Genomic DNA, 25,023 nt, shown 5'->3' on the forward strand with positions numbered 1-25,023 from the left:
AGAAAAAGGGATTCCCCATCCCTAGAAAAAGGCGGGGGGAATTTTCATGCCTTCAAGAGGCAACAAAAGTCTGACCAAGACCAGAAGAGGGGATGGAACTACAAGGGGGGGGGGGGGGGGAGAAGAGGAGGTTTCCTTTCCTCTTCAAACTCTCCCAGCCTAAACCAAAGCCTGAAAGACTCGGCTTGGTGGGAGGAAGACTTGGATCCTTCTTTCCACATTGGCAGTTCGTTGGTGGACACAGCTCCTCATCTTCTTGACTACATGGGTTATATTGCCTCTTACAGGAGTAGGACACTAGGCAGGAAAGAACTTGACTAAGTTTATGGGGCAGTCCCAGGGGATATACTCCCACTGGACGAGGGCTGGCCTGTGAGTTAAACGTCTCGTGAGGGCGCATACGACCTTGCTTCGGCCTAAATCACAGCTCTCCTCCTGGCCAACGGCACCCACATTACGATGGAGCAGTGGTCTGTGTGGAGCGGTACCCACCCTGTTCCTGGTGTGGTAAGTAGCTGGTCCCCCACTACCCTTGCAGGGTTTTGGGGTGGACCCGGGCCCCTCCCTTCGCAGACAGCACCCCCCCCCTTTTTCGTGGTCTTCTGCAGGCCTTTGTCACCCTCATCTACCCACACCTCCCCACATGGGGTAGCCATACCTTTTCTAGGTCTCTGTTTGTTGAGCTAGCGACGGGGGTGGGGGGAGAGCGCGCTGCAGGCGACCAGGCTATCAAACTTTGGGAGGGGGCTGGGCCTGGTGGAGGTGCCTGCAAGGGCCCCCCCCCCTCTCTTATTGGGATCGTTTTCGAGCTCCTGGGGTCCCCCCGGGGGCTATGTGGTGTGGACCTTTTCTTGTAGCCTTTTATGCTACAGATTGGCGGTTTCCTATTGAAAATAGTGGCGGCCATGTTTTGAAGCCAGATGGGGGGGGTGATTCGGCCTGGAATTTTCTCTTCCTGATCGCCGCATGGTGTGCTGTAAGTGCCTGATCATGGTGGTTTTTGTGCGGGGTTCCCCTCTCCATTAATGGAGTCCCTGAAGCATTTCACCACCTGATCCCCTCTCGGAGGCTGCCAGGCCTCCCAGGTTCCAACAACTGACTGTACTGACAGCAGTCCTGGAGTCCTTGGTATCCAAGGTAGATTTGGTCCTGGAAAAACGAGCTAGCAAAAAGCGTCCCCCCCCCACCTTCACTTGCTTCATCTGTCTCATCAGATCCTGAATCTGATGCGGACGCAAGATATCCTTCTGGGTCTGCGTCCACGCACCCTGCTTGCTCAGATAGTGAGGATGATTCCTCTGCTCCTCTAGCTGCGCATGAAAAGGCCCTAGTGGATGCGCTGATTGTATCAGTGCGGGAAACCTTAAAGATGGAGGATGCGACTAACGCAGCATCAGGGGCGTGGGACAGCTTTGGCACCCACAGGTCTCCAAGACGGCAAAGGTGATCCCCTTTCCCACTTTCTTTGACAATATTGTCACAAAACAGTGGGGGTGCCCAAAACACACATTTGCAATTCCTAAGCATTTTGCAAAGCGGTACCCTTTGAGGATTCCCTTATAAAATGGATGGTTCCTCCTGTAGCGGACTACCCGGTTTCCAGGTTTAATTAAGCCTCCATAATTCCGGTTAAAGATTCCCTAGTCTTTACAGATCCGACTGATAGGTCGGAGGCCTTAACCCGCAATAGGTTCACTGTGGCTTGTTCCACACTTAAACCAGTATTTCTCTTACGTCCTCCGACAGTCGCCGCCCACTCACAATTTTTCCCCATTGGGGATTTAACTTTTGCCCCCCGTAGGAGTAGCTAGGCAACAAGAATTGTTAATACAAAGCTTTTAACATAGACACACCCCTAGGGGCTGTCCACTCAGTCAATACCTCCCTGCACCAGCATTCCCAACTCAGTTTGACTTTGCCTAGCTTAGGAGTAGCTGGCTATCCTGTGCTGGGGCTCAGTCTCAGCCTTCTACCCTTTTCTTTGATTTTATTTCAAGTATTTTTCTCTTTTCCTTGCTAGCTGTTATTTTGTCAGCCTTAGTTTAGGGATCTTCTGATGAAGAATCATCATGCGGAGCTGGGTCTCGGACTGGCCGCCCTGCATCCCAGGGCTGAGAGCCAGATGGATCCCCAGCCTGCCATCGAGCGTTCAGCTTAGGTTTTACCCTGGCACATTGAACGACCCATCCCTGTTCGCTGCAGGGATGCTGCCTGTGAGGTGGCTACCTCACTGGACGCCATGACTGCGGTCCACAAGCGTCCTGGCTGCGGCACTCCCTGTCTGCCCTGATAGCGGTTTGTCGCTGGAGACGGCTCCCCACACCATCTGGTACGGTAAGCACCTTCTGTGTGGGGACCTTTCTGTATGGGTGTCAGTCTGTGGCTGCGTATTACCCTCCATGTCTGTGTAACTGCGGGCTCCCTGTCAGATCCCTGTGTGGCTGCATGCCTGTGGGCTGCGAGGGGGGGCCATCCTGCTCTGCTGTCTAATATGCTCTGGGTGCAGTTTGTGTGCAGACGTGTGTGTGTGCGGCGATCCGCCATTTTATTTGCCTGTATACTGTGACCGGCCCTGTCTCTATGCAGCGCTGTGTTTTGGCGCCATTCGCCGCCATTTTTGGCGGGCGAAACTACTCATGCACATGGCGGCGCCATTTTATTGTAGCCTTTTTCCCTCTGCCGAGCGGCCATTTTGCTGGAGCCTTCCATAGGCTATATCAATCAGTCAGCATTGCATCACTTCCTCTTTCCCCGGGAACAGCGATCGGTGGCAGCAGTCTGGTGTGCTCTCTCCAGGTTTTTACCTTTCTGTCCTGTCATTCCTTGCTCAGTATTTGTCTATCCCTGCGGGGTCAGTGCATACAGCAGTGTGCGGTGGGCTGCGCTCGCCGTGGTTTTAAAGGGCCAGTACCTTTTTATTGCTTTTCTGTACTGGGGCATGGATTCTCAGGATAGCAAGTTTCCCCCCGCCCTGGTGGGGGACCAGGGGGGCTGCTGCAACCCGGAGGGGGCCGATCTGACCACTGTAGTGGCTTCCTTAGTGTCTCAGGTGAAGATGCTGCTGGCTGAACGATCCGCAAAAAGGGCCAGGTTATCCATTTCCTCTGATTCAGAGGGCGATGTGGCTGCTGTGGCTGGCGTACCCTTCTCGGGGTCCCGCTCATCTTTGGACCTTGTGGGGTCTGAGGGAGAGCCTGAGGTGGAGGGGGTTGATGTTTCTCCCCCTGGCTCGCCTGAAGAGCTTGCACTCATGAATGAGCTCATTGCTTCCATAAAGGACACCTTGCACCTGGAGGATGAGCCTACTCCTCCTGCTAGGATGTCTGCTTTCGGAACACAGAGGGCTCGCAAATCAGCGCAGGTTTTTCCCTGCCCTGCTGAATTTCACCATACGGTTAATGAACAGTGGCGCAATTTAAAGAAGCCTTTTACTGTGCCAAATAAGTTTAAATTACTTTATCCGTTTGCGCCTGCCACCGACGAGCGTTGGTGTGTGGCGCCTCCGGTGGATCACGCGGTAGCCGTTTTGAACAAGGCTACTGCGATGCCTTCTGAGGATACCCCGGTTTTCCGGGACCCTACGGACAGGAGAATAGAGTCTCTTGCCCGTCATGCTTATATGGTGGCTGGTTCTATGCTGAAGCCTATTTTTGCTTCCATTATGGCGGCACAGGCTGTTGCTGATTGGATCAAGATGCTCAGGCGCACCTTGGCGGCTGATTCCGCTCCGCCTACCACGTTGGCTATGGTGGACCAGATCCATCAGGGTGTCATGTACTTGTGTGATGCGGACTTGAATTTAGCTCCCTTGGCTGCGCGCCTGTCCAGCGTGGCGGTACTGAACCGTCGTCTGATTTGGCTGAAGAATTGGTCGGTCGACCAATCTTCTCGCAAGACGCTGGCGGATTTTCCCTACGCGGGGTCTCGCCTTTTTGGCGAGGCTTTGGATACCCTGATAAAAGGGGTTACGGGGGGCAAGAGTACTCTCCTGCCCCAATCTTTCAAGCATAAGTCTTTCCGTGGGAAGCGGAATTCCTCGTCTAGGCCCTCTCAGGGGTCCTTTCGTGCCTTTCGGTCGCAGTCCAAGGGCAAGCCCTTCAAAGGCCAAGGCTCCCAGAAGAAGCCGTGGGCAGGGAAGCAGAAGTCCGGCCAGTCCGGTTCGACTTCCCATACCACTTCCGCCTGAAGGGGCGCCCTCACCCGTTTCTGGGGTGGGGGGACGTCTGCGCGGTTTCCTACAACCTTGGCTGGCCCGCGTTCGGGACAGGTGGGTTCAGGAAATCGTTCGATCTGGTTACAAGATCGAATTTCTCTCTCGGCCGGCGGGCAGATTTTTTCCCTCAAATCTTCAGCTGTCTCCGGAGCGCTTGCAGGATTTGCACCTGGCGGTGCGGGACCTGCGGGCCCAGGGGGTGGTGGTCCCGGTGCCTCATCGGGAAAGATTTCAGGGGTTTTACTCCAATCTGTTCACTGTGCCCAGAAAGGAGGGCAAAGTGCGTCTGATTCTGGACTTGAAAGCTCTGAACCGCTTTGTGCGGGTTCGCAAGTTTCGCATGGAATCCCTGCGCTCAGTGGTGGATGCCCTGAGTCCGGGGGAATTCATGGCCTCCATCGATCTGAAGGATGCGTACCTGCACATCCCCATTTTCGAGGGTCACCAGAGGTACCTTCGATTCGCCATTGCGAAGGATCATTACCAATTCGTGACGTTACCTTTTGGTCTCGCTTCGGCTCCGTGGGTTTTTACCAAAGTGCTGGCTCCGGTTCTGGCCCTGTTGCGAGCACAGGGCATTGCTGTCTTGGGGTATCTGGACGATATCCTGATACGGTCAAACGCCAGTCAGTGCCTGGTGATCGACCTGTCCACCACGATGCAGGATTTCGGTTGGACCATAAACTTTCCGAAGTCGACTCTGTGTCCTTCGGTTCGCCTTCCCTACCTGGGAATGATTCTGGACTCTGTCCAAGCGAAGGTCTTCCTGCCGGAGGACAAGCTTCGGACTCTTCAGGACGAGGTCAGGTCCCTCAGGGACAACCGGCACTCGTCTCTCCAGACATGCATGAGATGTCTAGGCCTGATGGTCTCGTCTTTCGAGGCGATCCCTTTTGCCCAGTTTCACACGCGGGGTCTCCAGGCGGAGATTCTGACCGAGTGGGATGGGCGGCCGCAATCCCTGGATCTGCGGATCTCGTTGAGCCACGACACCAGAAGGGATCTTCTGTGGTGGCTCCAGTCCCCGGCGGTGTCGGGGGGCAAGTCTTTTCGTCCATTGTCGTGGACGGTGCTCACCACGGATGCCAGCCTGTCGGGCTGGGGTGGTGGTCTGGGCGTTCTGTCCGCCCAAGGAACTAGGTCGGGGGAGGAGTCCTCCCTCCCGATCAACATTCTGGAATTGAGAGCGATAAAGCTTTGCCTTCTGTGATGGACGGACCGGCTTCGGGGCCGTCCGGTTCGGGTTCAGACGGACAATGCCACCGCGGTGGCTTACATCAACCACCAAGGGGGCACCAGGAGTGCCCGAGCGGCTCGGGAAGTAGCCGACATTCTGTCTTGGGCCGAGACGCACGTCCCGGCGATAACGGCAGTTCACATTCCGGGGGTGGAGAACTGGCAGGCGGATTATCTGAGTCGCCAGACCCTGGACCAGGGAGAATGGTCCCTTCACCTGGATGTCTTCCAGATGTTGTGCGCAAAGTGGGGTTCCCCAGATGTGGACCTGTTCGCGTCTCGTCTGAACAACAAGGTGGAAAGGTTTGTGGCAAGGACGCGCGATCCTCGGGCAGACGCCTCAGACGCGTTAGTGGCGCCCTGGCATCAGTATCGTCTGATGTATGCCTTTCCACCGATTCAGCTGCTGTCCAGGCTTCTTCGCAGGTTAGCCTCGGAACCGCACACGGTGATTCTGGTAGCGCCGGACTGGCCTCGCCGGTCCTGGTACGCAGACCTCGTAAATCTGGCGGTCGACGCTCCGTGGCGTCTGCCACTTCGAGAAGATCTCCTGTCTCAAGGGCCGATATTCCATCCTGCTTTACAGTCGCTGGCTTTAACGGCCTGGCTGTTGAAAGCCAGGTCCTGAAGGATAGGGGTCTCTCCCCTGAGGTCATTCCCACTTTGATCAAGGCTAGGAAAGCCTCTTCGGGGAAGATTTACTACCGTACTTGGAAAGCGTATTTTGCCTGGTGTGAGTCCAGGGGGTATTCCCCTCACTCATACTCGGTGTCGAGAGTGTTGGCTTTTCTTCAAACGGGCGTGGAACAGCGTTTGGCGTTGGCCACGATTAAGGGTCAGATTTCTGCGCTGGCCGTTCTCTTTCAACGCCCTGTGGCGTCTAATTCATTGGTTAGCACCTTTGTTCAGGGGGTGCGACATTTGGCCCCTCCTAGGAGGGACCCTTTACCTCCATGGGACTTGAACTTGTTCTGTCCGTGTTGCAACAGGCTCCCTTTGAAAAGATCAGGGAGATCTCGTTGTCTCTATTGTCCAAGAAGGTTGCCTTTTTGGTGGCGATCACTTCGGCTCGCAGGGTGTCGGAGCTGGCAGCTTTGTCCTGCAATTCTCCCTACCTGGTGGTCCACAGGGATAAGGTGGTCCTGCGGCCTAACCCATCTTTTCTTCCGAAAAGGATATCGGAATTTCACCTGAATGAAGACATTGTCTTGCCTTCGCTCTGCGCGAAGCCTAAGCATCCGAAGGAGGTTGCCTTGCATTCCTTGGATGTTGTCCGGGCGATCAGGGTTTACCTGTCGTCCACTAAATCTTTTCGCAAGTCGGATTCCCTCTTTGTCCTTCCTGAGGGACCTTGGAAGGGCATGGCGGCGTCGGCTGCGACCATCGCCAAATGGATCAGACAGATCATTGAACAAGCCTATGCCTTAAAGGGGAAGGTTCCTCCCTTCCCTGTGAAGGCGCACTCTAACCAGGTCTTTGAGTACGTCTTGGGCTTACCGTCATCAGGCTTCTGTGGCCCAGGTGTGTAAGGCTTGGTCGTCCGTTCACACCTTCTCAAAGTTCTATAAGGTGGATGTTCAGGCATCGGCTGAGGCCTCCTTTGGCCGTAAGGTTCTCAGTGCGGCAGTTTCTTAGGGACCCTTGTTTTTGTGGGCCCTTGGTTGTTGGGGTGTTTTACCCCTGGGTTGATTGTTTTCCTGGGTTGTTGCTCCTGTTGAGCACGTTTTCCTGTTGCCCAGTTGGTTCTCTTACTGTGGTAAGGTTCCTTTCTCTGATGTGGGTACTGCATTGCCTTTCTACGGTTGCGTCTCCCACCCCTCATGTCTACACTGCTTTGGGACATCCCATTGGTGAAGACTTGTGAGTGGGCGGCGACTGTCGGAGGACGTAAGAGAAAACTGAATTTTTGTAAAATCTTACCGTAAAATTCCTTTCTCTGAGTCCTCCGACAGTCGCCGCCCCCCCGCCCCTCTCTTTTTGGGGTTTTTGTGTACTCTTACTGCTATGCTACCAAACTGAGTTGGGAATGCTGGTGCAGGGAGGTATTGACTGAGGGGACAGCCCCTAGGGGTGTGTCTATGTTAAAAGCTTTGTATTAACAATTCTTGTTGCCTAGCTACTCCTACGGAGCAAAGGTCAATACCCCATTGGTGAAGACTTGTGAGTGGGCGGCGACTGTCGGAGGACTCAGAGAAAGGAATTTTACGGTAAGATTTTACAAAAATTCAGTTTTTACGATTTGCCCTGGTGTCGCAAGCTATGACTGAGTTGGGCAAAACTTCTACGCCGGGACCTGGAAAGAATGGCTCCCCCTGCCTTTGCGGAGCTGGTGGATCAGTTGGTCCAAGAGCTACAGTTTTGTCAGGATGCGGCTCCCTTGATTTCTAGACTGTCTGTGTGTCTCAGCAGTGGTCCTGCGGCGTATTATCTGGCTGAAAGGATGGTCTGCGGACCAGGCTTCTAAGAAGGCCTTATCCGATCTTGTGTTTTGTGGGGGATCGCCTGTTTGGAGCTTCCTTGGATGATATCAAAGTCCTCACGGGGGAGTACTCTTCTTCCACAAGCTTCCAAGGGTAAGGAGCCCCGTCAGACAGGGGCCTTTCTTTTCGGCTTACAAGAGGCCTTTTCGTCCCTCAGGGTCTCAAGACAAGGGGTCTAAGCTCTTCTGGGCCTTCGCCGGGGGTTCCTAGGAGGACCTGGTCTGGCAAGCTGCAAGTGGGTTCTGTTAGACCTTCGGACAAGGCTTCCTATGCTTGAAGGGACGCCCTCACCCCATGTCTGGGGTGGGGGGATGCCTTCGTTGGTTTCTGGATCCGTGGACCTCCCTGATACCGGACAAGTGGGTCCACAAAGTAATTTGCTCCGGCTCCAAGATGTTTAGATCTTATCCTCCGGAAAGATTTCTCTTCCAACACGCGCTTGTCCCAGGATTGCTTAAGGGATCTCTTTGGAGCAGTGCAAGACTTGTTACTTCAAGGGGTGATTGTTCCTGTTCGTACATCAAAACGTTTTCAAGGTTTTTACTAAAACCTGTTTACAGTTCCCAGGAAGGAAAGGTACGTCCAATTCTGGACCTCCAAGGTGCTAAACTGCTTTGTACGGGTACAGAAGTTCCAAATGGGAGTCCATTCGCACGGTAGTGGCATCCCTACACCATGGGGAATTCCTCGCTTCCATCGACATCAAGGACGCCTACCTTGACATCCCAATATGTGCCAGCCACTAGCGCTTCCTCTGTTTTGCTGTGGGTGAGGAGCATTTATCAGTTTGTGGCATTAGATTTTGGTCTCGCCTCCGCTTCTCAGGTCTTTACAAAAGTGTTTGCCCCCGGTGCTCGCATTGTTGCGTCAGAGGGGGATCGCGGTACTGGGGTACCTGGACGATCTGCTGTTGCGAGCAGAGTCTCTGACCGCTCTGTTGGACAGCTTGGAGATTATTCTGCGAACTCTGAGGGAGTTCAGTGGGATTCTGAATCTTCAGAAGTCTGCTCTGGTTCCGTCCTCTAGTCTGGACTATCTGGGTCTGATTCTGGACTCGGCCTCACCAAAGGGTGTTTCTTCCTCCAGAAAAAACTCCAGAAATTGCAGAAGGCTATTCCGCTTCTGCTGTCCAGCAGACTGTCATCTCTTCGAACTTGCATGTGGGTGCTGGGCCTCATGGTGTTTACCTTTTTTGAGGCGGTTCCGTTTTTGTACAGTTCCACACAAGATCTCTGCAAAAAGATCCTGCTGAATGAAACAAGAATCCTCAGTCTCTAGACAATCTGATCCTGTTGAGCCAGAGTACGAGAGGGTCCCAGGTTTGGTGGCCTCATTCTCTGGCACTTCATCAGGGAAAATCTTTTCTTCCCCCTGTACTGGATGGTTGTCACCACAGATGCTTGCCTGTCCAGATGGGGGGGCGTTCTCGGTACAGATTGTGCTCAGAGAGTCTGGACTCAGGAAGAGTCCAGGCTACTGATCAATGTACTGGAACTCCAAGCAATCTGACTTTGTCTGGATCATTGGACTATTCTTCGTCAGGTACGCATTCAATCAGACAATGTCACGGCCATGGCTTATGTGAATCGCCAAGGGGGCACAAGAGGTGCCCTGGCGGCACGGGAAGTATCCGGTATTCTGAGGTGGGCAGAATGTTTGTTTCATTCCAGGAGTGGAAAATTGGCAAGTGGGTTACCTCAGTCGACAGGTGTTGGACGAGGGGGAATGGTCGCTTCATCCGGAGGTGTTTCATCAGTTGTGTCTCCAGGGGGGTACTCCTGAGGTGCTGGCCTCTCGTCTCAACCGGAAAGTACAGAGGTTTGTGGAACGGTCTCGGGATCCTCTAGCCGATGCCTTAGTGGCTCCTTAGAGTCAGTATCGTCTGATTTTAAGACTTTTCTCCTCTCAAACTTCTGCCAAGACTCCTGCGCATGATCGAGGCAGAAGGGAATCTGGTAATTCTAGAGGCTTCAGACTGGCCTCCCCGATCTGGTATGGCTGGTCGCCGATGTTCCTTGGTGACTTCCTCTCAGGGAAGATCTGCTGTCCCAAGGGCCAATCTTACATCCTACTTTAGTCGATGGGTTTAATGGCTAGGCTGTTAAAAGGTGCTGAAAGATAGAGGGTTGTCTGAATCTGTGATTTCTATGCTCTTAAAAGCTAGAAAGTCTAGCTCTGGGAAGATTTACCATCGCACTTGGAAGACGTACATTGTGTGGTGTGAATATTAGGGTTCACCCTCGCTCCCTTTTCTGTGGCCCTGATCTTGGCTTTCCTCCAACAGGTTGAGCAGCTCCTGGACTTGTGTACCGTCAAGGGCCAGGTTTCGGCCTTGGCGGTTTTCTTTCAACGTCCATTGGCCACACATTCCTTGGTGCGTACCTTTTTGTCCAGGGAGTTCGACACTTGTCTTCTCCCAGTGCGGTCTCCATTGCTGCCATGGATCTCAATTTGGTGTTGTCCGTTCTCCAGAAGCTTCCTTTTGAAAATATTCGGGAGGTTCCCCTGCTTACATTGTCTCAGAAGGTGGCCTTTTTGGTGGCTATTACTTCTGCGCGCAGGGTGTCAGAGCTGGCGGTTCTGTCTTTTCATTCACCTTACCTGGTGGTTCACAGGGAGAAGTTGTTTCTTCGTCCGTGGTTCCTTCCAAAGGTTGTCTCTGATTTTCATTTGAATGAAGATTTTTCATTTGAATGAAGACATTGTGTTGCATTCCTGGTGTCCCAAGCCTCAGCATCCTAAGGAAATTGCCTAGCCTTCTCTGTACATGGTACACCAGATGCATATCAGGAGTATAAAGTGTTGGGATAACGAACGCTTTAAGAAAAAAAATAGATATAATTAAAAATATTATAGTCTTCCCCTCCATAGCCTGACATAAAACCTACATTTATTTATTAAATAAAACAAGTCTGTTGAGAATGTTGCACAGGGCTTGGTTTCCTATGTTAATGGTGTAGGCTTTTTTTTTTTTTCTCTCCGTCATGTGAAATATTAGATTAGATAATACACTTATTTCTGTACACCAGAAATCTCTGGTCATTGGCGAGATTGCAGCTTTTTTGCACCAAAAGCTGAGTTGTATAGCTCGACAGTGCTTGTTCTAGGGCAGTGATGGCAAACCTTGGCACCCCAGATGTTTTGGAACTACATTTCTGGTGATGCTCAACTACACTGGAGAGTGGATGAGCATCATGGAAATGTAGTTCCAGAACATTTGGGGTGCCAAGGTTTGCCATCACTGTTAGACTATTATTACAGTATGCTTTATTTTCCAGTGACTGTAAAATGCTACATTAAATAAGCATGTTCAGCAGTCTTGCATTGCCCTCTTTTCTGTATACTAGTGTGATCATGGAAACTTAGTCATTTTGCAACTCACGCCAAAATATGGGTCCCTATGCCTGGTATATTTTTTATTTTATTTTTTTCTGTTTGAAAAAAAACGGAAGAGCTCAGGAGGAGATCCTGTACTAACTGTGATGTTAGTTCAGCGATCTCCCCTGCTGAGCCACTGTATTCTGACAGGGGGACTGCCCCCCTCCCGCCAGAACACACTGGTCAGTGCTCGCAGTCATTGGCTGCAATCGCTGATTGGATGCCGATTTTTCTATCATGCCCGTTCAACAAAACCCGGACGTTGGGCCAGTTTCTGTGTAACAGACTGATGTACACACTGGCCGAATGTTGCCATTTTTTTTGTTGAACTGACTGATATTCACCCAGTGGTTAACAGACTTAACTAGAAAACCAATAGCAGATTGAATATGGGATGTGTACACACAGTGCAGGTCCTCATCCAGGGAGAAGTGCAGGGTTGTTGCGTGCGTTTGATATATTTTTTTTTTTTTGGGGGGGGGGGGGGCTGAAGAGGATGAGGTCATAAAACATTTACAGATTTAATTTTTAAAGATATTAAGTTACATCTGTCAATATTACTTACGTAGGAATACGTATGCATTTTTTTTTTTTATAAAGCAATACATATGTATACTTCCTAATTTGTCCCTTTTTTTTTTTTTTTCTAGTTTCACCAGCACTTGATCCTGACAGAAAAAGGTCTAATTAACTGGAAACAGATGTTCTTCAGACTCCAAAAGTTCTATCCAAAAAGGGAAGAATATGGAGATACACTGCACTTGTGTCGTCACTGCAGCATTCTGTTTTGGAAGGTAAAAGATTTATTAGCCATTTAATTGTAAAAACAAATGTGCTTTATGCTTTGTTTGGTGGGATTCTTACAAAGTACAGCACACAGTCGGTACTTACACAATAATTGCTATTTTATATGGGTGACCTGAGCTCAGCCCAAATTACACCCTGATAACACCTTCCTTGCTACAATACACCTACTGCTTGATGTGGTCAGGTGACTTCTGCTTTGGAAAGAGTTCAGGATTGGGCTGACCAGACTTGAGGATCTTCTAAGCTGTTAGTGTGTTAACATATTCTAGCCACAATACAATACAAATGACTTAGAATGGCATCTTGAATCTCACTCCAAAACACCACACATTTAAAAATCCTGTTTAACGGATAACTCAGATGAGGCTAATATAATGTGCTTGAACATCATACAACCATAGGTATAGTTGAAAATTATATAATGGCGTTCGTTTTATTTTATTTATTAGTTTACAGGTTTTAAAACTGTTTCATATACTAGGGTGTTTTGTGTATTTTGTAAAAAAAAAAAAAAAAATCTTTGTTTCACAAATAAACACTTGTTCCATGACATGGGTTTTCCAGAGAAATGTGGGTTAGCTTTATATAGATAAACATGTTGTAAGGGAGACAGACTCCATTGGTGTTAGCAGCACCATGCGCAAGTCAGGGACTCCCAGGAACCGTTTTTTCATAACTTTTAATTCAGCAAGTCAGCAAAAAAAGTTTTAATGCAAGAGGGCTTTATATAGCAAGCCAATGGCATAAAACAAAACATCTACTCATCCAAGCTACAGTATCTCACAAAAGTGAGTACACCACTCAAATTTTCGTAAATATATTTTATTATATCTTTTCATGTGACAACACTGAAGAAATAACACTTTGCTACAATGTAAAGTAGTGAGTATACAGCTTGTATAACTGTGTAAATGTGTTGTCCCCTGAAAATAACTCAACACGCAGCCATTATTGTCTACACCGCTGACAAAAAAAAGGGAGTACACCCCTAAGTGACAATGTCCCAATTAGGCCCAAAGTGTCAATATTTTGTGTGGCCACTATTATTTTCCAGCACTGCCTTAACCCTCTTGGGCATGGAGTTCACCAGAGCTTCACAGGTTGCCACTGGAGTCCTCCTTCCACTCCTCTTTGACATAACAGAGCTGGGGGATGTTAGAGACCTTGCGCTCCTCCACCTTCTGTTTGAGAATGCCTTTACAGATGCTCAATAGGGTTTAGGTCTGGAGACATGCTTGGCCAGTCCATCACCTTTACCCTCAACTTCTTTAGCAAGGCAGTGGTCGTCTTGGAGGTGTGTTTTGGGTTTGTTATGTTGGAATACTGCCCTGCTTCCCAGGCTCTGAAGGGAGGGGATCATGCTCTGCTTCAGTATGTCACAGTACATTTTGGCATTCATGGTTCCCTCAATGAACTGTAGCTCCCCAGTGCCAGAAGCACTCATGCAGCCTCAGACCATCACACTGCCACCACCATGCTTGACTGTAGGCAAGATATGCTTGTCTTTGTACTCCTCACCTGGTTGCCGCCACACACGCTTGATACCATCTGAACCAAATAACTTTATCCATGTCTTTAGTCTGCTTGTCTTCAGCAAACTGTTGGCAGACTTTCTTGTGCATCTTTAGAAGAGGCTTCCTTCTGGGATGACAGTCATGCAGACCAATTTGATGCAGTATGTGGCGTTTGGTCGGACCACTGACCCCCCCCCCCCCCCCCACCCTTTAAGCTCTGCAGCAATGCGGACAGCACTCGTATGTCTATTTCCCAAAAACAACATCTAGATATGACGCTGAGCAGGTGAACTCAACCTCTTTGGTCAACCATGGCGAGGCCTGTTCTGAGTGGAACCTGTCCTGCTAAACCGCTGTATGGTCTTGGCCACTGTGCTGCAGCTCAGTTTCAAGGTATTGGCAATCTTATAGCCTAGCCTAGGCCATCTTTATGTAGAGCAACAATTCTTTTTTTCAGATCCTCAGAGTTCTTTGCCATGAGGTGCCATGTTGAGCTTTCAGTGACCAGTATGAGAGAGAGCGATGACACCAAATTTAATACACCTGCCATTCACACCTGAAACCTTGTAACAATGAGTCGCATGACACCAGGGAGGGAAAAATACTAATTGGGCCCAATTTTGACTTAGGGGTGTACTCCCTTTTGTTGCCAGCGGTTTAGACCTTAATGGCTTTGTGTTGAGTTATTTTGAGGGGACAGCAAATTTACACTGTTATACAAGCTGTATACTCACTACTTTACATTGTAGCAAATTGTCATTTCTTCAGTGTTGTCACATGAAAATAAAATATTTACAAAAATGTGAGGGGTGTACTCACTTTTGTGAGATACTGTGCTAACTAAACACGGGTCCGTTCCTAACTATCAGGGTGTTCCCTAAAACAGCAGTCAGCATTTTCCCCCAGCAGCAGAGAGTGAGAGAGACCTGAACGTCAGTCGGTATACCTATGTAAAGGTCTCTGTAGAGCTTAGGCTAAAGCTGCTCATACATTTACAGTACCTTGAAAATTCACACCCCTTGAAATTTTGTCATGTTAAAACCAAAAATGTAAATGTTTTTTATTGGGATTTTATGTGATCGACCAACACAAAGTGGCACATAATTGTGAAGTGGAAGTAAAATGATAAGTGGTTTTCAATTTTTTTTTTTTTTTTTTTTACAAATATCTGAAAAGGGTGGCTTGCATTTGTTTTCAGCCCCCTTTTCTCTGATTCTCCTAACTAAAATCTAGTGAAACCAATTGTCTTCATAAGTCACCTATTTAGTAAATAGAGTCCACCTGTGTGCAATTTTAATCTATGTATAAATATAGCCCTCCGAGTTTATTTAGAGAATCTTGGTGAACAAACAATCATATAGGCCAAGGAACACACCAGACAGGTTAGGGCCTGTTAAAGTTGTGGAGAAGTTTAAAGCAGGGTTAGGTTATAAAAAATATCCCAAGCTTTGAACGTCTCACGGAGCACTGTTCAATCCATCATCCGAAAATGGAAAGAGTATGTCACAACTGCAAACCTACCAAGACATGGCCGTCCACATAAACTGACAGGCCGGGCAAGGAGAGCATTAATTCAGAGAAGCAGCCAAGAGGCCTATAGTAACTCTGGAGAAGCTGCAGAGATCCACAGCTCAGGTGGGAGAATCTGTCCACAGGACAACTATTAGTCCGGCACTCCACAAATCTGGCATTTATGGAAGAGTGGCAAGAAGAAAGCCATTGTTGATAGGCCATAAGAAGTCCCGTTTTACAGTTTCCGAGAAGCCATGTGGGGGACACAGCAAACATGGAAGAAGGTGCTCTTGTCAAATTAGACCAAAATTGAAGGTTTTGGCTTTAAGTAAAACTGTGTGGCGGAAAACTCACACTGCACATCACCCTGAACACACCATCCTCACTGTGAAACATGGCAGCATCATGTTGTGGAGATGCTTTTATTTCAGCAGGGACAGGGAAGCTGGTCAGAGTTTGATGGGAAGATGGATGGAGCCAAATACAAGACAATCTTAAAAGAAAACATGTTAGTCTGCAAAAGACTAGAGACTGGGGCGGAGGTTCACTTTCCAGCAGGACAAGGACCTTAAACCTACAGCCAGAGCTACAATGGAATGGTTTAGATCAAAGAGAGATTGTTGAAATACTGTGGCAAGACTTGAAAACTGCTATTCGCAGATGCTCTCCATCCAATCTGACAGAGCTTGAGTTATTTTGAAAAGAAGAATGTGCTAAACTTTCACTCTAGATGTTCACAGGTGGTAGAGACATACCTAAAAAGACTTGCAGCTGTAATTGCAGCGAAAGGTTGTTCTACAAAATATTGATTGGGGGGCTGAATACAAATGCACGCCACACATTTCACATATTTATTTGTACAAAATTTGGAAATCAATTTTCATTTTCCTTCCACTTGACAATTTTGTGCCACTTTGGGTTGGTCAATTACATAAATATAATACATTTACATTTTTGGTTGTGTCACACACAGTCTAACACACACACACACACACACACACACACACACACACACACACACACACACAGTCTTCCTTGCGGCACATGATCTCCCTGCAGAGGAGAGTTGCTCAGTGGGAGATCTTTCCCATCTCCCCAACGACACACAGAGCAATAATGCTAAAGTAAATGGGGTGATTATGGTGTGCCCAGGCACATCCGGCACACCCTGTGTGCACGCCTATGACTGCAATGTACTATTGCTAATTACTTTACCACTTGAGATCTGAGGGTAACTAATCTTTTGTAGCCTTATATAATTTGATAGCATGATAATTTTAATATGAAGTTTCTCATTGTTCCTCTTCTGCTTGTCTTCTTTATGTGTAAAGGACTGTCAGCTAGCTCTTATATTTAAGGTATTTGGTGCATGTTTCTATCAGGATATCTCATGGTGTGTATGTTTTCATATATGTTTAAAGCCCTATGAGTGAAAGTTTCTGAACTGATAACTGTCTGATGTGCTCCTAGCAACCAGCAAGCTTCTCCTTTTCACTCTGTAACCTATTTTTCAAGTGTAAAGGGGAGAGAATGACAATGTTATGAGCAACGTGTGAGAGCAAAAATGAAGCCGCTCATCCAGAACTACCACATTGCTACTTTTCTCATTTGAGTACCGTAGACTACAACACATTTTATTCTCCAGTTCCAAGTGTATGTAAGGCCAAACATTATTTTTTATTTTTTTGTAGGATTAGGCAATGGTTCAAGAGGTGGTATTCCAAAAATGTAATATCCACACATAAATTAGAGGTGCCGCTCCAGATTCCAGTATGTCCCAAGTCCAGTGACACTGGGGGGTGTAGGCTGGAGAAGAGCCTGTCCTGGCGTGTTATATTCAAAATAGAGAAAGGAAGTAACCTCTAATTCAGCTCACAATCAGAGCCCAATAGTCACAGTAATGAGGGCAGCCTCAATATGGCTCTATCCAGGTCACACCCCCGACACATTTCACCCCGCCCACTGGGCTTAGTCATGAAAGTGGGGTTTCCATGTGGCGGAGTAGAATAAATACATCAGCTGCTGCTGTCACAAGAAGAAACGATAAACATCAGGTGGAGATCAACAAGGACATAGAACCCATGATAGGGAAATCCAGTATTTGTGTTCAGAAACCAATTCAAATGGATACATATATGCAGTTAACAATAGACATATGGACAAAACATTTAAGATTTTAGGGATCCAAAGTTAAAATTGCAGAGAACCCACAAAAAGGTCTATAGTTGTGAAAGCAAACCTGAAATTCCTGCGAAAACTGTGCTTGTGCAATGTACAATATGCAAAAAAGAAATTCAATGATTTAAAGTCTCTCAACCGTGAGATTTTTGACACTGATGATAAATTAAACATTTCTGAGCTGCACTATCCAAATTGATAAATTGTCGTATTATGCACCATAAAAAATAGTTTTCAATTATTAAATCCTAAAAGTCCATGTGAGCGATATAGAATTCTTCTGACATGTGCACAAACCTATTGGATATCCATCACCAATGGTACATAACATCCTTGTGAAAAACCACTACCTCTTGTAGAAAAAGTGACTGCTTACCCACGGTAAGTTGTGTTATGTTGTGGGTGAAGATGCGCTGGTCAGAATGTGGGGATTGCTGCAATAAAAATTCCTGAATGTTGGAAAATAAAAAATTTAAATAAAAATAGTGCGCTATCCTATAAAATATGTGACCAAAAGATCACTAGATTAATGAAAAAACACACAGTTCAATGGTATTGTGTATGAGTGCTGACTTGTGAAAAAACAATATTCCCCTATAGTGAATGTATTGTCTGTGAAAGAACAAATCTATAATAGAGTTTTCAAGTCCTATATACTCAGTGTGAAATACTGAAAAAAACAGTCCTTCCAAATACAAAGGGTTAATTTGCAGTGAAGTCCTGTATATTCAGTGTGTGAAAACTGAAAAGGCAGTCCTTCCAAATACACAGGACGAAGGTCATAAGCGGTCTCCCAAGAACAAATGAGCATAGACAGATGAAATTCCAATGCAGTATGTGATAGAGGTAATGCTCACTTACCAGCTAACCGCGGGCAAGCAGCATAGCGATCCCAGGTTTCTCAGTATATGGAGTCCGATACCTCTCCGCTACTGCTCTCTGACCGAGATCTTCTAAGATGAAACAGCTGATCGAATAGAAACTGGCCAGCTTCCCTAAGCACAGACCCGATCCTCCCTCTCTCACCGCTTGCAGCTGGGGTAGTCAGCTCATGTACTGACAGACTCAAACATGTGGTTGGCGTGCAGAAGGAGAGAGACTCGCATAGTGCATTATCTTTTAAAACACAGATTTATTAAAAAGAAGTGCACTTACATCGAATGAATATTTAAAAGCGTAGTGAAAAAATGAAGATGAAACGGCCGCCTGCAGTGCGGACTGTGCGAAGTGACAAATGCTGGCTACTCATCCAAAACTTGTCCCACAGTAAGTTACCTTCTATCTCTAGAAAGGTCTAAAAGGCTCAGAACCGAATCATCCAAGTATAGGTCATAAGGAACCGCTCCATACAGTTTACCCAGGGGACAGGGCATTTATGGTATTCCTCCGCCAAACATCCTGTCAGTGGAATTTAGATGGGGATATGGAAACAAAATGCTCCAGTAGTATAAAACTCTTTTATGTGGTTTATTAGAATCTCACTGACATCAAAAAAATTGTAGTAATAACCAATGTTCCCTTTAAGGTGCGCGCATCCGCGGACGCGCAGTGTCATTGACAGTCCCGCGCAAGCACAGATGCAGATCGCACAGCCACAGACGTGGCGGCCGGGGAGCAGAGTGTGTGCCCCGAGAGCACGCCCATTGTGTGACAATAGCGAATGAAAATTCGCTATTGTCACACGGATCCTCCTCCTGGACAATCAGGGAGCGGGTCATGTAAAAAAAAAGTGGCACACTGGCATCTCTACATTGATTGGGAGCAATACTGTGGCACTCTGCATTAATTGGGGACAATGCTGTTGGCACTCTGCATTGATTGGGGGCACGCTGGTCACTCTGCATTGACGTCCCCCCCCCCCCCCCTCAGCGGGCCACAGAAAAATTATCAAACGTTGACTGGTCCGCGGCGATAAAAAAGGTTGGGGAGCTCAGAAATGTTTTTATTTGCTCGGCACAGTAAAAATTAGAGGGAACATTGATAATAACGCCTCTTAGGATCACAAGTAGTAATAACGCCTCTTGGGATGACGCGTCTTGGGATCATGAGAACACAATGTCAGCACACAGCTCCACCCTATGCGTTTCATCACATGTAACGTCGCCCAGGGGAACGCTATTGGAGCATTTTGTTTCCATATCCCCTTCTAAATTCCAGTGAGTGGAATGAGACTTTTAGATCTTCCTAGAAAAAAAAGGTAATTTGACAGTGGGTAAGCGTGCCTTTTTTTTCTACAAGAGGTGGCGGTTTTTGCACAAGGATGTTATGTACCTTCAGTGATGGATACCCAAGGTGTTTGAACATTTAAGAAGAATTCACTATCACTTATGTGGACATATATGATTTAATATTTTTTTAACTATTTATATAATTGAATACTTGATATACTTTATAAATTTTGATAGCGCAGCTCAGAAATGTATGGAAAAATAAAATAAATGGTATATAGTATCCGCAGTAGAGGCTAAAAAAAAAAAATGTAGTGTATTGCAGCTTACCAGTCACTAGATGTGGTGGCTGTATCCCCCCCCCCCCCTGTCTTTTCCTGGTAATCTGGCCATTAACACACCTGCTGTATTAGAGTGCCCTCCACTCTGAATGAAGGGGCACCTTTTGGACAGCAGCATTGTCCTTCTGGGGGAAGGAGAGTGTTTTATATGGACTAGCAGATTTAAATACAGTAACAATGCCAAACTCCAGCTAATACTTTAAAACCAGTTACATCAAACAGTTTATTATCTTTTTGGGATAAAGGTTTTTTTTTTTACGTAAATAAATAAAAAGCGGTTCATTGTAAACATTGAAATGAATGTGCTGCCCAAAACCCAACACTTGACATCATGCAAAAAATGCACCACACCTGCATAGATGTGAGCCTTAGAGATTTCTTCTCACTGCCTGTGCCAGAAACACAGCTAAAAGTTAGAGAATCTCCAAAGCAAGGTGGTATCCCCACCTATATAGTTGTCACTGGAACAAGTTTTCTCATTTGGAAATTTCCTCTCATCCTAATATTGTGACAACTCAAACATTTTTGGAATTTTTCCTCCATTTCTGTACTGGAGACAATGGTGTTTTTTTTTTTTTTTTTATTTATTTTTTTTATATAACCCATGCTAGGGGTGACTCCATCCGGGGACACAAAGAATATTGCAAATGCAAATATGAAAAATGTTTTGGCTTTAGATTCACTTTATATATATATATATTTTTTTTCAGTCATGTAGCCATTAGTTTGCTAGTTTTGCTTTTTAATAATAAAAAAAAACTTTGATTAGCCCCATTTGCATGTTTGTATATGGTTTACATTATACCACAATTTTGTCTGTATTCAGTTCATGTAGGGTTAGTCAAATCTTGCCTAAAATCCGCAAACACTGAACTTGGTGCCAAACCCCATTAATAATTTTTTTGCTAATTTTTGGCCTTGAGCGAGTCAGACGGCACAGAAGTTTAAAACATCCCCCTGCTGCTGGCCAATTTTAAATATACATTTTAGACCCAAATTTATTGGAGACAAACTGATTTTTCCACAAGAATTAAGAGACTGCAGGTGCTTTTAATCTGGGATAATTGTCCTAACCGATTTAAAGTGATACTAATGTCTCGTGTTTTTTTTTTTTAATAAAAAAATAAGTCGCTTCCCTGCTCTGTGTAGTGGTTTTGCACAGAGCAGCCCCAATCCTCCTCTTATTGGTTCCCTCTTCAGCACTCCTGGCCCCTCCCTCCTGCTGACTACACCCACAGCAAGCAGCTTGCTATAGGGGCACCCAAGCCGAGCCACAGCTCCCTATGTCCATTCAGATGCTAAGCTGTGGCATGGCCTGTCCCATCCCCTTTCTCTCCTCATTGGCTGACTGTCTCAGCCAATGAGAACGGGAGTCCTGGGCAGCCGAGACACACCTGTAACATTGCTGGATATACAGTGGATGGACCTCAGGTAAGTATTGGGGGGGGGGGGCTGCTGCACACAGAAGGCCTTTTATCTTAATGCACAGAATGCATTAAGATAAAAAATCCTTCTGACTTTACAACCACTTTTAAGCTTAAAGTGATTGTAAACCCTCGTCCTGTAACAACCCGTTCAGTTTAAAATAGACATGAAAGGTAAAACATTTGTATATAGTTATAAAATATTATAAATGCCCTTTTTTTTTTTCCTTTTTAAAGCAATTACATTCCCTCTGTTCTCAGCTGCAAAAGAGTTGGGGGGGGGGGGGAGGAGAGAGAAACAGCAGTACACTGATCTTCCCAGTGTTGTGCAGGGAGAGGGGGGTAATGACAAGCCTGATCATTGGAGAGCAGGCGGAGTTCCCAGCACAGCTACAGGACCAACAACACTGTGCTCTCATGCCTAGTGGGGGTGAGGTTGTGTGTTTGATTTCCTATAAAAAGAAGAAAAAAAAAAGGGACTGACCAGAACACCAGGGATTTTACACAAAGGAAGCAATACAAAGTGAACAGGATACTTTTTCATACAAGTACATGAAGCAGCAGGCACATATCAGGAATATGAAATGTTGGGCTTGCATATTGTTTTAACTTTAATTTTATCCGAGGATAGTGAGATCTGTTAAATGGGAATGATCTAACTTATTTTTTATCCAGGAACATATGTTCAGTAACAAGTGCTGTGCTTTTGAGCATCCCAAAAAAAAAAAAAAGGACCTGTCAGCATAGTAAAAATTAAGAAACCCTCAAAATACCACCCTTAAAACCAGTCTGCCCCCCCCCCTCTTTTTTTTGGGGGACCTTTCAGCACAAAAAAAAAAAAAAATTTTCAACAATCCCAATAAATCCCCTGAAATGGATAAAAACACCCTGAAACAAAAGCCCCACTTTAAAGCAGGCCTACACCTACAAATAGCACTTCCTCTCTTCTGTCTCTTCTCCATCCCTTTATAAACTTTTAGAATTTCTTTTTTAAATTATATATTTTTTATTTTTGAATGGTTGCACTTCCTAAATCCCCGCCTAGGCCAGGATGATGTGTCCAGCCTCCTGCTGCCTCCTGGGATGTCTAGCTCTTATTCCAGGAAGCAGACCAATTATGAGCTATCTTGAGGGGGCTAGCTCATGACAAAGGCCTCATTATTGGCACATCTAAGCCAGCTGATGCAAATTCAGAGGCCCTTGCTGTGCGTTCTTTTTCTCCAAAGAATTTTTGCGTCTGAACTACTGCGTTAGTTCACCGAACTGCAAACCTTGAACAAGCTGGGTTTGCCTCAAACTTTCAGTACTGTATACTCGAAGCTCATGCCTACTCAGGAGCTGTTTTGGAAAGGCTGTGGCTACTACCCAGTCCATGTATTCTCTATTTTTGGAGGGTCTGGTGGCCTGATTATCACTCATTACCTTCCACTTACATCCTTACTTTTCCTGCTTTCCCAGAATTCCTTACTGGTCCTTTTTTGCTACACTTTTCATGCTATTTTCCCCTGTATGCCTGGAGGTAGTACATAAAACAATCCCCCAGAAGCCCCAACAGTCTAGAGACGATGTAGCCCTTGGTAAATTGGCAGCTTATTCTACTTGTTGCCTAGAGTCCTTCTTTAATCCCATTGTCATCTGTTACCTTTTTTTAAACGGTAGCATATTAACTGCATGCATGTTATGCTTCTGTTTTTTTTTTTTTTTTCCCATTCATAATACCATAGTGTGACGTGTCCCCTTTAATCTCTCTCAAATGGAAATGTTGGCTGCTATGAATGTAATCATCCAGTGTAAAAGCCTATAGGTATACCAGAAATGGTACGTGGCATTGCCCTAACCCACTCTTACTGCTAATCATGCAGACTGCAGCTAATTACTGGCTCTGAAAGATGTAAATTCTGTTTGGAAAGAGATTATATATATATATCATTTTTTTTGTTAGGGACCTTCTTGCAAAATAATAGAAGCAGAGAACATTTTAGTTGAAGTGTCATTTAGGGTTACAATTGTAAAAATCGTAGGTTGTGAAATTTTCTGTTTTTATTTAAATCGCCTTTCTTAGCCAGTGATCTGTGGATCCCTAGGAAGGTTTTTCTAGAGGTTACAGTGAGTTCTTCAGCAGTAGCAGATTGACACCTTTAATTGTTTGTACGTGTGTTTTCTTTAATCATCAGTGCTGTATAGGTTTCTATAATGAAATGCGGAACTTCACTATTGACTAACAACATAGAAGCACTAAAATATTCAGTGTCCCTGAGATTTGACATTTTTTTTAAGGGTTCCTTCAGAGGTAGAAAGGTTAAAATAAATAGAAAGCATATCAATTTTTAGATTAACAAAAACTGTGTGTATATGTATGTATGTATGTATGTATGTATGTATGTATGTGTATATATATATATATGTGTGTGTATATGTGTGTGTGTGTATGTATGTATATATATATGTATATATATATATATATATATATATATATATATATATATATATATATATATATATATATTATATGTATATACAGTATCTCCCAAAAGTGAGTACACCCCTAACATTTTTGTATATATTTTATTATATCTTTTCATGTGACAACACTGAACAAATTACACTTTGCTACAATGTAAAGTAGTGAGTGTACAGCTTCTATAACAATGTAAATGTGCTATCCCCTCAAAATAACTCGACACACAGCCATTAATGTCTAAACCGCTGGCAACAATTAAATACATCCTTAATTGAAAATGTCCAATATGGGCCCAAAATGTCAATATTTTGTGTGGCCACTATTATTTTCCATGGTAAAAAGGCGCTGGTAATCTTAATATATCACGTGTTATAAAAATTAATAGGTGATTTAAAGTGTAATATATGTGATTAAAAATTGCTACAAATATATATATATGATCTACTATTGGTGCAATTAGCAAAGAAAAGTGCATACCAGTGCAATTTCAATTCAGAAGTGTTTGTGCTTCTCAAAGTAAATTAATCCACAAAGGTGTGGATCAGTGAACCAATAAATAGATATATAAAGAATTCCATACAAAAATCACATAAGAATATATAAAAATATAAATATATAAATGTGCTCCAAGTAGTGTTTAAAAGTCCAGGCAATAGCATGCAATCAAAATTGTGCTTGGTGGATTCTTATTAATCCCTTCACAGTGCTCCAGGTGCTGGGATGTGACAACCGTCAATTAAGAAGTGCTTGTGCTTCTCAAAGTAAATTAATCCACAAAGGTGTGGATCAGTGAACCAATAAATAAATATATAAAGAATTCCATAAAAAAATCGCATAAGAATATATAAAAAAGTATAAATATATAAATGTGCTCCAAGTAGTGTTTAAAAGTCCAAGCAATAGCATGCAATCAAAATTGTGCTTGGTGAATTCTTATTAATCCATTCACAGTGCTCCAGGTGCTGGGATGTGACAACCGTGGCCTCTTACCAGCTAGCAGCAGGTCACAAGGACCCCCAACGCCTGTGATCCCTTTATTGGGTGGATCAGACCTCTCCTCGATTGCTTGGATCTCTGGCTCCTATATTACTCGAGTTGGACCATGTAGTCCCCCCATACACATAAAGATATAGAAGAACAAATAGCCTCCAATAGTGAAATACTGTTTTATTCTCCAAAAAACATACACTATAAGGTGACAATTAGCCTCTTACTATTTGTTGTGCCCTCCTGGCACTGGGCAATTCGGCAGTACAAAATCGTTTTTTTGGGTCTTAGGAAGATATTCTCCGGGGATCTGCAGCACCCTGT

At 45.6% G+C, this 25,023-nt stretch overlaps 1 protein-coding gene across 1 annotated transcript in view; it reads left to right on the forward strand.

Moving 5' to 3' along the window:
- FBXO25 (F-box protein 25) overlaps nt 1–25,023 on the forward strand; it is a 53,708-nt gene that overhangs the window by 26,256 nt on the left and 2,429 nt on the right. Inside the window, exons 8-9 of the mRNA XM_082252013.1 lie at nt 11,958–12,101; nt 16,472–16,498. Of these exons, the coding sequence (XP_082108139.1) occupies nt 11,958–12,101; nt 16,472–16,498 (171 nt within the window). The remainder of the gene's footprint in view (nt 1–11,957; nt 12,102–16,471; nt 16,499–25,023) is intronic.

Source organism: Pelophylax lessonae (genome assembly GCF_965119305.1).
Source record: "Pelophylax lessonae genome assembly, chromosome: 3".
In the NCBI taxonomy this organism is placed as follows: domain Eukaryota; kingdom Metazoa; phylum Chordata; class Amphibia; order Anura; family Ranidae; genus Pelophylax; species Pelophylax lessonae.